We start from the raw sequence: 16,685 nt of genomic DNA, 5'->3' as shown, positions 1-16,685 counted from the left end.
TTTTGTGGCGCTACCAATTGGAAAGATAATGTCTACTTCTTTTGTTGGCATTCCATGAAATAGGGACATGCGGAGAACATAGAGAGGCAGAGAGGGGGAGATAAAAGCCGAATCGGTGTTCGTATTTCACTTGTAACCGCAAAACAATGAATAAAAGATAGGAGATGGCGCCCATGACCTCCACACTCTTACTTGGAGGCCAATAAAGTCAGAGGGTGTTTATAAAACTTGTATTTAAAATCACTGTCACTATGAAGTGCTTCTCATCATATCTGTTACAACAGCTCTCTAATGCCCCACAGTCACTCGGCCAACCCTCGGCTGGCAGACTGACGCGTACAGACGCCAGTGCCTCTGAGACCAGAACAACACACTGACCATTGACCGATCTCACAATAATGCCCGGAATGCATGGCTCAGTTCCCCTCCCTCGCGGCTGGAGGTTGTGCATCTGGTTTCTGACGTCGGAAACCTCGGATCCCGTCCGTCTTCAAACGCGATTCCGGCTCCGGTTCGGCTCCGTCTCCAGACGACTCCTGCTCCGCTCCGCTCCTGCTCCTGTCTCGCTGACCATGTTCTCCCGTTCCGCTCCCGCGGCTACTCAGCAGCCGGTGGGGCGGCAGGTCACTCCCGTGGAGGTACACCGGCACTCGGTGCACTTGTCCGATAGTTCAGAGACCACCGTGTTCAGTCGGTACATGCGGCCGAAGATGTTACACCCGGACAGCTTCAGCGCACCTGGCGTGGGCAGACACAGGGGTCAGGTGGTGGGTACCGTGGGGGAGGGGGCGATATGACAGTGAGATTGTTTTTGTGTGGGACATGACTTCAGAAATGAAACTCTGTTTCAAACGCTGTTTAAGTTTTTAAAGTTGGCAATCGGTACCACTACGGACATAGACTTTTGTATGATCTCACGCACGCATAAAGTCATGTGACGCTTGCCTGTGATGCTGGCTACACGATTTCCCGTTCTCCTGAGGAGTTTCACTTACCGAACAGGGAGAACGGGTCGCCTCCCGTGGCGAGGTCGTTGGTCTCCTCGATGGGCGGCGGAGTCGGCCTCTTTGTTGGCCGCGGCAGCGGAGGCCTCTTCACGCGCTCCTCCGGCGGCGGCAGCGGCTCCTTGGTCGTCGGCTGCGGCGGCGGCGGCCTCCTGGTGACCCTCTCGGTGGTCGGCGGGGTCCGTCTGGTGGTTGGTGTCTCCGGGGCGGGTGTCTCTGTGACCCGCGGGGTGGACGGCGGAGGCGGCTCGGTGGTGACCGGCGGGGCCGTGGTCCGCGGCGGCGGGGTAGTCTCCGGCGCCGGTCGTGGCCTCGGTCGGGGCCGCGGTCGCGGTCGGTACCGGGTGCGGTCGGGCCGACCGAACAGCGGCAGGATCGGCCGTCGGGACGGCTTGTCGCCTACCAGCGGCGCCGTGTCGCCCGCGGGCAGCGCGGCCGCCGTCCCGCCGCCGCGCGTGAACGCCAGGCTGTCGAGCGCCGTCTCCGTCCGGCTCGACTCGGTGGTGGTGGTGCTGGCAGAGGCCAGGGCGTCCGCCAGCCGCGCCGGCTTCGGGCGGATGCGGCGCCGGCCGGGCGGCAGCAGCGGCGGCGCCGCCGTGGTAGCGAACACGTACCTTCTTGTCGTAAACACTGAGTCGCTGGCGGTGAACACCGGGTCCCTGGTAGCGAACACCGGGTCTCTGGTGGTGATCACAGGCTCTCTTGTAGCCACGGGCTCTCGTGTAGCGAACACCGGCTTCCTGGTAGTAATCACGGGCTTCCTAGTAGGAAACACGGGCTCCCTGGTGGTAGGCACTGGAGGAGCGGCGCCCGCCAGCTCCGCCACCGGGCCGAGAGCTTCATCCACCGACTCCGTCACCTCCTCAGCTGTGGAACGTCGACAGGTGGAACAGCGTGAATGGACGGAACGATACAAGACAAGCTAACTCAACCTGAGTGACAATTAACGGCACTGTGGTCATGTCAGTCGCCAATCATTGCATTCCAGGAGTTTAACTGAACAAATGCAGCATTAACAAGACTACGCCGCTCTGTGTGACAGCGGTCCTCCCGCTCTTCTTCCACCCTGAACACCGAGCCTGCGATGCCCCCGTAGCGCTCACTCACCGCAGATGATCTGCGGGCAGCAGAAGCCGCGCCGTGTCCTCGCTCGGCAGCCGGCTGGCACCGGCGGACACTCGGTGTTCTGGCAGAGCACCCGTCCGCGGTAGCAGCGACAGGTGCGGCAGGGCTGCTCGGGCCGGTACACCAGCTCTCCGTGCCGGTACAGCCGCTCCTCCACGCGGCACCAGTCTGGGAAGGCGCGGAGAGCGACTGGTCAGTCGTTGGGTGAAAACAATTTGTGCTACATAGCGGTTGGTCCCTGTCCCGTTCACTCCATTGCCTGGCGGTGCAGTTGGTCTTGTCCCTCACCTGGTGGCGCGCGGGTGTCCTGCTGAGCTGGCGGGTCGGCGGCAGTCAGACCGAACCGGCTGCTCAGACTCTCCGCCGACAGCTCCTCGGGGTAGCGGTTCACCACGGCGTCCGCCGCCACGAACGGGATGATCCTGGGAGACCGGCGGATACAGACGGTCAGCGCTACGGCGCAAACGTTTGTCTGGGACGTAACTCAAGACCCTTGTCGATGCGTTATAAGCAAAGTGTGTGCACTTGTAAAATCTCAAACACACTAGCAGGCTGAGTCAGTTTGCTGGAGATTGATAGGATGGATATCAAAAGGGGACTCGCAAGAGCTCAAAGTATGCATCTGTAACATATGGCAGGCAGTAGTTCTCACCTGAGGTTTGGGCATTGCTCACCTGAGGTTGGGCAGTGCCGGCGGCAGCTCGTGTTCCTCAAACTCGGTGTTTTGCAGCACGTCCAGAGCCAGCCGCTCCTTAGGCGTTGTTGGCACCGGCCGAAGTGTGGTGGTTGGTGCCGTCCGCGGGGTTGTGCTAGGTGCAGGCCGGGGTGATTTGGTTGGCACGGGAGCTGAAGATGTAGCCGGCGCCGCCTCAGTGTTCACTACGGGCCTCCCTGGAGGTGCAACCTCAGCCTCCGGGAGGGATTCCTTGCCATCCGTCTCAGTGCGCCGAATGGGACTCTGTTCTGATCCGGGCTCCGCAGAGACCGGGGAAGAACTGTGATGGCCCGTCCCCTCATGACCTGACCCTGTCAGCGGTTGCTCCGAGTGTTCAGAGCCGGTCGTCTCTGACGAGGTTCCTGCTAACGGCGACTGAGTGGGTCTTACCGTCGGGACCGGCACGGGTGTGGGTGCCAGGGTGGTCCGCAGAGGTGCCCGCGGCGGGATCCGGGTGGGAAGGCTGGAGACGGGCCGCCGCCCGGTGAGCAGGTCCAGGATCGAGAGGAAGCCGAGCGGCCGCAGCGGCCGCCGGGTGGTGGTGCTCGGGGTCGGGGGCGTGGTCGGCTCCGTGGAGGGCTCGGTGGGTTCTGACGGGTCAGACGGGACGCTGTCGTCGCCGGTGTCGCTACCCTCGGTCATACCGCCCGCGTCGCTGTTTTCCCTTGTTTTCATATTCTGGTCGGGCATTTCCGACCCAGCAGCTTCTGAGTCTGGACTTGTCTCGGCAGTATCTTCGGGTTGAAGTTGTTCTTGTTCACCTTTAGCATCAGGGTTTGACTCGGGAGCTACTTCAACTGCTCCAGCAGAGCCGGTGTCTTCCTCAGTAGCAGACGCAGACTGAGACTCGACCGCTGCGTCAGACGGAACGTCGGCGTCGGGTGTCAGTTCCGTCGTCTCGGGGTCCATCGCCGACTGGGGTGTCGGCTCTGCTGCTGTTTTGGTCTCTTGTTTAGCCTTATTCTGGTGTTCTGATGAGGATTCTGACTCTGGCTTAGATGCTGGCTTTGATTTTGTTTCTTCGCCCGTTCCTGAAGATGTTGCAGATTCGGTTACATCCTGTGGTTCCGTTCCTGAGTTCACTTCAGACTTCATCTCCGCTTCCATTTGAGAAATAGACTCACTCATGGGCTTTGATTGTGGTTCTGGCTCAGGCATTTTGTCTACATTTGTTTCGAGTGTAATATCTGTTCTTGACTCCAATGTTGGCGTGGACTCAGGACCTGACTCAAGATCAGGTACTGGTTCTGACTTCGACCCCAATGTAGCCTCGGTCTTGGACTTTGAGTCGGCCTTTGACTCTGACTGTGATGCAAGGGCAGGCTCCGGTTCTTTCTCAGGTATGAGCTCCGGCGTAGACTGGAGCTCTGGCTCAGCGTTGGCCATAGGTGTCACTGTCTCAGGCTTTGGTTCTGATTTGACTTCGGGTTCTGGGCTAGATGATGGCTCTGGTTCTGACTCGGGTTCTGGATTCGGTTCATATTCATCATCGGGGTCGTATTCTGATTTGGAATGGGACACATGATCCTGATCTGGTTGAGCTGCAGGCTCTGTTTCAGGCTCTGACTCAGGTTCCGATGCATGGTCTGGTTCAGGTTCCGATACTGGTTCTGGTTCAGGTTCGGACGTGGCCTCTGGTTCAGTTTCCGCCGGATTTCCTGGTTCAGACTCCAAGGCAGGCTCGGACTCAGGTTCTGGCTCGTGCACGGACGCGGACTCTGGTTCAGCGCCTTTATGAACTTCTTGCATCACTTTTTCGCTAGTATCGTTAGCCTCGATCTTCGCTTCGCCGCTCTCTACAGAAGCGTGCTTTTCCACCTTGATTTTCATATGCTCCTCGGGCATCAGTTTTTCTTCTACAAGTATTTCCTCCTGCGCTATCTTGCCACCGGAAACAGATGAAGAATGATGTTCTGCTTCATCCTGCTCTGCGCCGCTACCCTCAACATGATCTGGTGCTGCAGAGACTGCTTTTTCTGCTGAGCTGATGGCGACAGGCAGCATCTCGTCAGAGTCCGCCGGACCGACCTCTGGGTCGTCGAAGGACGTTCCCTCCAACATCTGACTGCCCGTCTCTGGCGCCGCCGCCTGCTCCGGCAGTTGCTCGGATCCCGGCTCGTCCACGATGGTCTGAACCGCAGACTGGCGGGACTCGATCTCACTCAGCACCGCCTTCATGATGTTGGTGACGGTGAGCTCGGGCCGCGGCGGACCGACCAGTCCGGAGCCCTCCACGTCGTCCTTCTGCTGCGCGGCCGCCAGCGCGTCCTCGATCCGCCGCTCGTCCTCCGAGTCGGCCAGGATGGGAATCACGTGCCCGGAGAACCCGGCGAACGCCCCGGTCATCATCACCGGCCCACTGAGCGGCGCTACCGCAGGTGCCGGGTCGGCGGCTACGTCCTCAGCGGAAAGGGTAAGGGCGGAGGGCGTGTTCTCCGCCGCCGGGATCGAGTCAGCAGGTAAGTCCTCCATTGGTGAGTCCTCTACGTCAGTCGCGTCACCGGACCCCTCCTCCACGTCCACCATATCGCCTGCCGTGGTCTTCTCTGCTTCTGTCTCTTCGGAAACGGCCAGTGTACCCGGGTCGGCCTCGTCAGCTGACATTGCGTTAGCCACGTCAACCTGTTGACCCGCCGGGTCCGCCGTCTCAGCCGCCGGCAGATCGTCGACTCGCAGCTGCCGTCGCCGACTGGCGATCTCGTTACCGGAGAGGACCAGGTCCCTGGCGGTGAGGAGGCCCGTGTCGTGCCGATCGAACCAGGGCGGCAGCCGCTGGCCGCCCGACACCTTGATACCGGGGCTCTTTACACTGAGACGGAAGGTGACGGGCGCCGACCACTGCGGGGCCGGGGCCCGGGCCGGGCGCACCGAGCCGTAGTCGACGGCGACCACCGAGCCCACCCCGACCGCCTCCTCCTGTGGGGAAGGAGAATAGCTGCCGTCAGTCAGGGTATGACGGCTTCACTTAGTCCGGGCGGTGTTAGGAACAGGGCCAGATAAATGTATGGAAGCAGCCTTGTAACAACCACCTGGTGATTCGAATTGCTGTTAGCACACTGAAACATATATGAAGCGGGATGCCTCGCAAATTGATGTACCTAAGTTGTCATTTTAATACAAGCTGACAGGACGTTGATACGGACGTTGGATGCATATTGTTTACGGCGTGTCACAGAACTCACCGCCGGTGCTGGGTTCGCTGAGCGAGCGAAACTGACCGGACGGCCAGTGTCAGCCTCCTCAGCTTCCGCCGTCTGCAGACACAGGGGCACGGGTCAGCGTCCGTAGTCACCAAGGAATCAGGCACACAGGGACACAAGACTTGTGACTAGGGAGGAAGGCCGTCTATCCTAAATATTGGTTAGCTGTAGATTCTGCAGCTGTTTTAACTTCACACACCACATGTACCGTTTACAGATGCAGAGGTGAATGAACTCATATGTTCATTGTATAGGGTGGCATGCGTATTGTCCGTCTTGTCGGAAACTTATATTTTGATTATTTCAAAGCGTAGCTCATTGGCTGTTGATGCTGACGGTCTGTGTCGTCGTGGCAGCTCGCCGGGTGAACAAAGGCCCGGCTACTGCGCACCGGGGCCGATGTTTTCGTCAGGCGACCTGCGCCTGATCAGAGGGATGTCGCTGTCCCCACACCGTGACTCGGCATCCCGCTCAATGGCAACACCAAATAAATCCGGATATTTCCGGCTGGGAGGGCGGCCGCGGGCCCGGCCGGCCGCGGTCAATGTTTTCTAGGACTGGCTCGGAGGTCAGGTATGATATCTGAGTCTGTGGCGCGATTACAATTCATCCGGCCCGGTAACGGAGTGCGGATGGAAAAATACTCCACCCTGTACGGACGCCGGACGCTATGCCTCAGCACACGGGCCAGGTTACGTCATGAATTGACAGGGGCTCCAGCCCAGAATGGACTGTCCTTATCAATAAATGTCCGCTGTTCTTGGTAAGTAACGACTGATCACGGAACAGCTCCCCGTAAAAAACGGTATTGTTTCCTTCGCTCTCTGACATTGTTTCCTGGCAATCTACATCACACTGGTGTGAGTGACACTATTCTTAATTGCCATTACTGATTACTCTTAAAAAAAAACGTTTGATCTTGATCAATTTTAAGTGCATAAGTTATCAACAAAAGAGCTCACAGACTTCGCAACATCGCGATTAGCACTGGGTCAATCATTTCACCCCCTCCCCCTTCCAACAAAATTTGGTTGTGTCGGCGCATCCCAATTCCTACCTGTGCCAGTGAATCGGTGACGTCCTCGTCTTCTATATCCTCATCCAAGTCCTCCTGATCCAGGGTCGTGCGGGCCACCAGACCGGCGTCTGGCAGGCTGGCCGCTGGAAATAGACGAAAAACGTTCAGTTTTACATCCTCAATACGGAGAGCGTTTGTTCTCTTCCAAGCCAGGCTTGGAGCAATCAGTTCCTCTATCATAAGACGACGGTGGTAACAAAATAGAATATTCAGATGAGTTATCACCAAGAGCTCTGCTTTTGCTTGAATTGTGAGCTCATTAAATCAACATGGACTTTCAAGGCCCGCCCGCTATTCCCGATCAGGGCATTGCGGCACAGTCTGAATCTAGGCGCCGACGTGCCTGCCATCTAGTGGCGGAATAATAACCTACCCGCCGGCCCACGCCGCACACCGCGCGCTAGTGAGCGGGCGCTGTGGCCTTTGCCAGCCGTCAGGCGCTACTCACAGCAGTTGTAGGAGACGGGGCAGCACTTTCCGGGCTCCATGATGGGCGCGCAGCCCTCCAGAGCCGGCGAGCACTGGACGGGGGCGCAGCGGACTTGGCCTCGGAGACAGAAACAGGAGCGGCACGGCCGGGCCAGGTCCGTTACCCGAGAGCCCTCCGGGTACGTCCGGCCGCGCATGGTGCAGTCTGAGAATGGAGGGAAGATAGCGTTATTGGAATCAACTGATCCATGTCGATCAACTGAAAAGAGATGAGGTCGAAAAACAACTCCGTGACGTTGATCCGTGGTCGCTCCATACGGACAGAATGAATCGGTGGCAGCCGTAAACATTACTATGCATTGCATATTTTTCGAATTCCATAACATTTATGAAATAGAATGGACGAAAAAATTGCCTTCCTTTATTTTGTTCGTCCTCTCTTACTAAACTGCACCAGATCAGCTGGAATGTGAAAACATCCATTACCTCGTGACGGTTTCTCGGTGGTGGTTGTTGTGGTGGTGGTTGTAGTCGTAGTAGCCGACTCTGAAAAAATATAGGAACGTGGTGTTCATCAATGCCAAACAACTTTCATTGGGCTTATAGCCCCACCCAACTAGATACGGATTGGTTGACAGTTACAGACAAATTCGTCTGCTGAATAAGAAATTGACCATGACCGCAGACAGTCCTTCCACTATTATTCTATTGCAAGGACTAGTTTTTTATCTCCAAATTTTGAGCCATTATCTTTTTCCATATTGGATATCTTTTCGTTCAACTTCCGTTCGCATTGCAGATACAGGTAAGTGCTAAAATCAGGTTGCTGGTACAATATCAGTAGCGGTGATGAGGTTTTAATATGGTTACTGGTTAGTTTAAGTATACAAGCAATGCCAGACACGAGTTTTGTGTACATATTTACACCAAACAGCACATGCGTACGTCGTCAACGTAGTTTGTTGCGAAGTATGCTATTCGTGTGCCATATACTAGAGACATAATGCACAAGTTGCATCCAGCAATGCACAAAAACTACGTTCCTTATCGGCCATCCCGGCTGTTTGTGAGCCGTATGTGGCTGCTGTCCGCCTGTCTGTCAGCTCAGGTCAGGTCCGGTCAGACTGGGTCCCTCCTTACTGCAGTCGTAGTCGGTGGGGCAGCAGGTGCCCAGCGCCCGGTAGCGCGGCCGGCAGCCCTCCTCCCGCAGCGTACAGCGCGGCTGGACGCAGCGCTGCCGGCCGCGGATACAGAAGCAGTACTGGCACCGCGACGAGGTCAGCATCGCCGAGCCGTCGGCGTACACGGTACCGGCCACCGTGCAGCTGCCTGTCGTACGGGCCCAGTACGGTCAGACGAACGGACCCTCACAGAGGACCCGGCGGATCCAGGGACACCGTAGTGAGTCCCGCGGACCCACCGAGACCGTTAGGTGGCGCCACCGGAGCCGGCGGTGCCACAGCGCCACTGAGGTCTGCAATTGGCCGGTGGCCGGGATGGGATAGGTGAACCGGCGTCCATCGCCGATTGCTGTTGGGACAGGACTCACTGTACAAGGATGCGACGCGAATGTTAACGAGCAGTCTATAAACAACGTTAGTGGCAAGTTACACACATAGCACAGCTTTACATCTGTGAGGGTTGAGACATGCAGGGAAGACAAACAATGCCTGACATTCCAACAAAAACAGCGTGTTAGCATGGGCTTAGCTTGGAACATCATGCCATTAGCATTATGCTACACCTTGCCGTGACGTTATGAGTAAGTGCTTTCTGTTCAGCCGAGTCAATTAGTTGAGCCCGTCGGTGGGTGCGCCGCTCTCACCATCTCCGCCCTGGAGGTCGGCTAGCCCGGTGGAGTTGCCCAGCTGGAGCTCGGCGGCCAGCTCCGCCACCTCTGCCGACGGCAGGTCGTCCCGCCGCTGGTCTCGGCGCACGGTGTTGATGTCGTGGTCTGGGGCGCAGGGGTGAGGTGGGTGTGAGGGTCGATATGCTAGATGAAGCTAGCTTCTCAACGTTTTTTATGACGAACACCCATTCTGAAGTATATTTCTGAAGTTCTGCAACATCTAGTTTTTCGCCCTGATGACAACCTGTAAAGCACCGGCTCTTCGTTCATGGGCGATACATAAGGTTGAAGATACGATAAACCTAAATAGCTGTGAGTGGCAGACTGACTCACCGCAGATGAGCTCGGAGCAGCAGCGGCCGTTCCTGGTAACCAGGAAACAGCCGGCCGGCGGCGGCACCGGGTACGTGGGACACACGCGCAGGTGGCACGTGATGGTCAGAGAGACCGGGTGGCACGTGCAGTTGAGACACGGCTCCGTCGACTTGATACTGGCGCCGGGGGCGTGCAGCTGACCGCCGTACGTGCAGCCGGCTGAGGGTGCGGGCAGAGGGGTCGTCGGGGAACAGTGGAAGCCACGCGCCCGTTCCCTTCTCCTCACCTCCCCACACACTCCATCGAGAGCGGCCGGCCCTTCGAACAGTTCCCCGGACCACCCTCCCATTTGTTTGCTGCTCTGGAGTGGTGGGTCGCTGGCCATTAGGTTGAATCGTGGACCGGTCGGTGACGGTTTTATGGGCCGTGAAACGGGCCGACGGCCCATCAGCCGACCCCGTCTGTCTCACTGGCCGGGATAGGACAGAGCGGAGTGGCACCCGTCCGGGAGACCAAATGAACTGGGGGCCCGGTCCCAACACACGGTCAACTGGGGCTCGGAATAACGAAAACGGGGCAAGTCCGACAGGACCTCAAGACTATTTGTTTATTTGTTTATTTGTAATTATCACCAACAGAGAAGTTCTCCACTAACAGGTGAAGTCAGGGAAATAAAATGCATCAACACAAACAACGGTGTGAGGGAACCGCACGAGTATGAACATTCATTCAGACTGAAAACAAAAGCCACAGTTAAAAGTATGAATATGAGAATGAAGGTAAGAGTGAGAATACGTGTATAAGTGAATATGAAAGTAAAAAGAAAGAAAAAAACTTGGATATAAAAAACTACAATAACCACCACAATAAAACCATCAGATGAGCTCAACAGCGAGTGTGACATGAGCAATGAGATGACTATGTTTATAAAACATGATGGATCAAACGAGCCCTAAAAACTCCAAAGCTGTCAGAGAAGATGTCTGCGCTCGCATTACTTACCAAAAAGGCGTTCATGTGTTTTGGGATCCTGCAGAACATCTATGTTCTGGGTGGCGCCTAAACGTAAGTCGTACCGACAGATAAACTTTCCTGCTGGGCAGACCTGATAACTGAAGCAGCATTGTTGACAAAGCTTATAGCATTGGACGCGCTTAACTTCTGGACAATCTCGTCCCAAAGACCTCAGCATCCTGCCACATACAAACTGGCTTACCGATTGACGTAAGAGAAGCAGGTACCTGACGAGTGAGCAGTTATGATGCCAGTTGTGATGCTGATATACGAAGTAAAGATCTAACTAAGTATGAACGCTACGAGCTGTTTTCACCTTTCCGCCTGGTGAGCAGCGCTGCCAGGTTCGAGGAGCGGTCACTCTCCTCGGATTCGTCCACATCCCCGTCCGCCTGGTCCACTAGCTCGTCCACCACGTCACCAGTCGCGGAGCTGATTACCACGGCGTCGGCAGGGTCGGCGGCCGCCTCCACGGTGACATTGGCCACCTCCCCACCTGGAGTCGGGAAGATAACATCACGTCATTCACGGTGTATTTTAGCGTGGGAGGGGCGCGTCGGGCGGGCGCTGTGACTAGGATGACCCGGTACTTTTCCAATGAATGAGGGCCACCCGGCGGGGACCGGTCACGCTTCATTCATAGCGGAACTCTCGCCCACTCGACTGAGATCGGCCGGAGGTGGACGGTGGAGGGAGGGGGGAGGATGGGAGCGCGATGGAGGCTTGTGTCTGGCGTTGGACGACGGTATGTGAGGTGGGCTTGCCGGTTGAGAGTCAAACGTTAGGAGGGTGCGTGTTTGGTTTGATGGGCGTGATATAGTACACGCATGGAGTAGGTATGTAGCATGTGGTCTGAAATTGTACGGTCACGGTGCGGTGCAGTCAAGTTGTACGGACTTCCACCCAATCGTTCCCCTTTCCGAACAAGTCTGAAACGAGTTGGTACGCTGCCTTCTGCTATGGCAGAGCTCACCCAGTGTGCACCAGGGAGGTCCAGGGCGAGGCCAGGGGTGAGATGAAGAGTTACCTACTGATTAGCTGTCTGCTGCTCCGCAGTCTACACTGCTGTCAACGGTAGTAATTTTATCTGCAGCGATGATCCAGGCGCTCGGGCGAGCTGCAACAAGCAGCTAATGTTCCTTCATCCAACCCAGTTGCTGGAACTCAGTTCGCTTATAGGCTGATGATTGTATGGTTTCGAATACCTATTTGGTAAAATTTATCACAATTACCAGGTAATTGGCATGGGCCGTTAGGGCGTTTAACGCACATCGTAAATTTCATATAAACACCCGGGGAGACTAACTTCATGGAAATGAAGTGCGTGCAACCTGTCGACCCTCTCCAGTTTTTGCAGAGAAGCCCGCTGTAGTAATTGCAAGAACCTCCTGGCCTCCGACGCAAAGTGAGTGGCCCTATCAGTTTACGTCTGCACTGCCCCAGCTCCCCTCGGCCGGGGCGGCGCACACGGTCTGTTTGCAGGTCGTTCCTTTGTCCGCCCCGTGTGGGCGTTTTTCCCATGGACGACCAGCCAAGGTCAGTGATGCGGTGGGCCAGGCGGGCGCCTCCCCTCCGACGGAGGAAGACGCACCCGGCGCCGCCTCCCCCGCGCCCCTCCCCGCCGACCGCGGCCCCTCCCCGCCGCCGACTGCCGGCCCCTCCCCGGCCGCCGACTGCCGGCCCACAGCACACACCCTACCCAGTACCCACAGGACCGCCGCGCGCCGGGGCGGTGCCGAACTCACCGCCCACCCGGCGAGTGTTTTTGTCCGACAATGTAAAATAGGGCAATATTTTTAGGGCGGCCTCTCAAAGGAAGGCATCGTTTCCCGAGAAAACAAGCGAGGTAGCTTCATTAATATTCCGTCGCACTAGCCACCCAGCGACAGCTGGACACCGAAATGCTGACTTTTGTGGTCTCATGACCTTTTTTGGTCTCGCTGGCTGTGTGCCGAGTGTGTTGCCGAGCATGTTTTTTTGCAGATAAGTAGGAAGATAAGTTCCAGGTAAGCCGATGCTCTAGAAAATCAATGGTAAGAACTGCGCACTATCCGTAGTTCTATCTATTCAGTCGCACATCAGTGAACCTCCTTTTTGCTGTCTAGTGACGTGGTTCCGGTCAGAGCCAGCCGTTCACTAGTTATGCACGCTGCCGTTAATCCAAGAGGCTGTGGGGCCGGCAGAGCGGCACGCCGACGGCCGACCGGTCGCGGCGGTGACCCCGGCAGTGTGTCACCGTCGCGGTGGCCGCCGAGCAGAGCCTGTGGACCGGCACCGATCTGACCGCCGAGCAGAGCCTGTGGACGCTACCTGACCGCCGAGCAGAGCCTGTGGACGGTATCTGACCGCCGAGCAGAGCCTGTGGACGGTATATGACCGCCGAGCAGAGCCTGTGGACGGTACCTGACCGCCGAGCAGAGCCTGTGGACGGTACCTGACCGCCGAGCAGAGCCTGTGGACGGTATATGACCGCCGAGCAGAGCCTGTGGACGGTATATGACCGCCGAGCACAGCCTGTGGACGGTATCTGACCGCCGAACAGAGCCTGTGGACGGTACCTGACCGCCGAGCAGAGCCTGTGGACGGTACCTGACCGCCGAGCAGAGCCTGTGGACGGTACCTGACCGCCGAGCAGAGCCTGTGGACGGTACCTGACCGCCGAGCAGAGCCTGTGGACGGTATCTGACCGCCGAGCAGAGCCTGTGGACGGTATCTTACCGCCGAGCACAGCCTGTGGACGGCACCCGACCGCCGACCGACGGTCTAGCTCGACAGTGAGCGGCCGACCGGCACATATCGTAACTCATGAGACTAGCAATACCGACCGACTGAGCTCAACAAGAGCGATATAACACGGCTGAGTGAGTTTGACGATAACGACATCGTGTATCACTGGTGGCCACCAAAAACTAACAGCAGTAGACCGCTAATGACAGGGTTTGGTCTCTCACTACCACTAAACATCCCTCGAGTGTACTCGAGTGGCTGTAACGACCGAGCTGACAATGGTCAATGGCGCTCGAGTGTCATCTGAAGCCGCTGCCGCTGCACACTGAGAGCCCTCCATGACTGGCAGGTTTATAATGGCCCGCCGCTGCTCGTAAGACGCTCTCCTGACGAGTCCGCTTTGTCCGCGGTAATTGTGACACTGTGGGTGTCTGAGCGCGGCTCACAGCTGTTGGGTCTGGTCAGGTGCTGGAGATAGCCTCCGATCGGGACAGGGCGCGGCAGATGGCCCACGGCCCGCAGCCATCCGCCAGTCATCCCGTTCCCAGCATCCTCGGCCGCGTCGCCTCGTACGGCTGTTGACTCGTCAGGAAACGCACTGTCATCCATCCCCAGTCAATGACTTCCCATCCATTGGTTGTACATTGAGTGTATTCGTGCGTGAGAAACTCGATAATGTCGCCTGTTTTTCCGACACGGCCCATCGTTATCAGCGTTTTCGACCAGTCAAGTTTTCATTCATTTGAGATCAAATCAGTATCTGAGCCCAATGCTTCGACGTTGAACGATTAAAATGCCTTTCAGCCACTGAATACCCAACTCAGGGGAACCACCTTATGAATATTTGCACACACTGATGAAAACATTTTATGAGATTCATCAGGCCGGCTGGATGATTCTCATGAAATGCAAGTATCCTGATGCAACTATCTGTTGAAAGCCAATTTTTCTTGTACGTAACACAAATGCTGGAGACTGCAACAGCGCACACCTCAGTAGCACATGGAAACTAGAGGCTGCAGGGCGACACAAGAAGGTATCCCTATTAGATGGAATTTAAACTGACCACTTGTCCATGTCAAGTGACTTGTAACATTTTACTGTTGAAAGGTAAGAAATAAGTCGGTGATTATTTTCTCGGAGATCTCGGAATACACCTACGAATGAAATTTTGTGCACGTCATTATTACGCCAGCCTTTCCTCACGCTTTCCACGTGTTGATCGCCGACCCCACCTAGATCCACGGTGCGATTAGATAACAGAAAATGAATGGTTACTGCGTGAGATGAGTGAGATGAGTGCCAACTGTTCACTATCCAAACGCTTGGTATCAGATTATCAGCACACGGGGGGCCAGGGCAGGCGGGGCTGGCCAGTGACCTATCCGAGGTGCGCTCAGTCTTGTCGGTACATCGGTGGCAGTCTGTGCGTGCCGCGCGTACTGTGGGGTGTCCACCGAGCCGGAGACAACGGCACGTCATTAGCATGATCGGCGGCGCGTGTATCTGCGGGGCGCCCACCTCTGAGTCGCGGTCATCGCCCCCTGAGCGGCCGGGTCAGCCGGGGGCCCGGAGGCTCACTGCCGGCTCTCCACTCACCTGTCTGCGCCGTGAGGACGGGCCCGGGCCGGCCGGCCAGCACGGCCACCCCGGCCCACAGCAGCGCGAGCAGCCGCAGCGCTCCCGGTGCGGCCATGACCGCCGCTGCAGCACAGGTGCCGGCCGCGGCGACCGACGGCGCCGGTCAGCCCGCGCCGCCGCCCGGCCGGCACTCAGCGCAGCCGGCCGCCGCCGCCGGCAGAGCTGAGACACCGCGCCGGGACCGGCCGCAGCTGCACTGAATCCGCGCCGTCGGCCGGAGAGCGTTACCCCTCGGAGACGATTCAGATTGGCACGGGATGCGGCCGGCCGGCGGAAGTGCCGGCCAACTCTCAGCCAGGGGCCGCCTCTGCGGGATGACCCACCCGGTAACTGCGAATGGCTGGTCAGAGCGAGCCGCCGGTGTATCATCTCAATACAATCGTCATCAGAGAGATCGGGCTCATCCTCGTGACAATGGGGTTGCACACGGGGTCAATGACTCCATCATGTACCATCTAGAACATTCTAGGTTATCCCGTGGTCTGAAAGACGTTTTTGACATGCCTTTCATGTCACAGAGAAGTTCTGAAATCCTTATTGCACGCCGGATACACGTTGGAGTCGTAAACGAATGTTTAGTACCACTAGCTAGTATCAGCTAGGTCACACCGTAATACGGTGAAGAGGGACTGGCCGTCGTACACATGTGAGGATGACTATCCTCCATAGGCTCAGTTTCTAGCATCAAATCACTCTACTTCACTTCAATACATGACTTCAGAGCGAGAATCTGAGCAAATAGATGCCAGACAGGCGCGTGCAATATGACCGTCATCGTGGTATGAACGCGTGGAAACCGCAATATCATGCGTACAACGGTATCGCCGACACGGTTTGAAAACTGGAAGATTGCACCAATGCATGCAACGGTAACAAGGTCAGGGACTGTTGCGTCGGTCATTGTACGGGTACAGCAGAATCCGTAGTGTCCCGTGTAGCGCCATCAGACCGCGGCAATGGTAGCTTCAGCCTGTGGGAGTGTGGTCAATGGTCATTGTTCGGAGACTGCAACAATTCATGTGACGAAAACATCAGATAAGAGACTATGCAGTGGCTCATGTACCTAACAACATAATCACAATTTAGACTGCAACGTTTTATAAAACGATAACATCGGACTGGCGAATAATCCTTCAACACTGTATGGAGAGTGGAGACTGTCGTACTTCACGTGAGAAGAGCACCAGGTGGGAGACTTCAACGGATAGTGTGCCAATAACACCGGGCTTCCGCCAATACCATTGAGGGGAGACTGTGACAGATCATATAGCAATAACACCAGACTGACAGGTCAACCAGCCCTGTATGGAGACGGCAGCGGCTGTCATGGTAGCACCATATTCACATGAGCTGATCGGAGACTTCAATGGCCCGTAGGGTAATAACACCGGGCTGACTCATTCACTGTCCTCGTATCACAAACTGCACGGGGGCTGCAACCGCTACTAATGTGACGAAAACATCAGACGGGAGACTGCGACGACTCATGTGATACGAACCCCCAGTCCAGCGCTATCGGCCGTAACACGTTATGGAGAGTTCAACGGCTCTTGGACTGCCACCAGACTGGTTGGACCGACCATAACTC

The 16,685-nt window shown here is 56.7% G+C and overlaps 2 protein-coding genes across 2 annotated transcripts; both read right to left on the bottom strand.

The window, feature by feature from the left end:
- Nucleotides 1–216: 216 nt before the first annotated feature.
- Nucleotides 217–5,483, bottom strand: LOC122366554 (proteoglycan 4-like). The gene is made up of 5 exons (XM_043338940.1): nucleotides 2,804–5,483; nucleotides 2,418–2,551; nucleotides 2,112–2,297; nucleotides 996–1,871; nucleotides 217–738 (listed from the first exon to the last, which is right to left on the bottom strand). The coding sequence occupies exons 1-5, from the start codon at nucleotides 5,446–5,448 to the stop codon at nucleotides 602–604; spliced, it is 3,978 nt and encodes a 1,325-aa protein (XP_043194875.1). The 5' UTR covers nucleotides 5,449–5,483; the 3' UTR covers nucleotides 217–601.
- On the bottom strand, nucleotides 5,476–15,158 carry LOC122366541 (the record flags this gene model as incomplete). The annotated part of the gene is made up of 10 exons (XM_043338913.1): nucleotides 15,056–15,158; nucleotides 11,046–11,225; nucleotides 9,734–9,934; nucleotides 9,377–9,505; nucleotides 8,692–8,880; nucleotides 8,038–8,097; nucleotides 7,571–7,756; nucleotides 7,102–7,205; nucleotides 6,027–6,098; nucleotides 5,476–5,760 (listed from the first exon to the last, which is right to left on the bottom strand). Coding segments are annotated over exons 1-10 (1,503 nt in total), but the record flags the coding sequence as incomplete, so codon positions are not given.
- Nucleotides 15,159–16,685: the final 1,527 nt, after the last annotated feature.

This window comes from Amphibalanus amphitrite, unplaced genomic scaffold, assembly GCF_019059575.1.
Source record: "Amphibalanus amphitrite isolate SeventyFive unplaced genomic scaffold, NRLGWU_Aamphi_draft 000815F_arrow, whole genome shotgun sequence".
Taxonomy (NCBI): Eukaryota; Metazoa; Arthropoda; class Thecostraca; order Balanomorpha; family Balanidae; genus Amphibalanus; species Amphibalanus amphitrite.
This window is presented reverse-complemented; position numbering and strand designations above follow the sequence as displayed.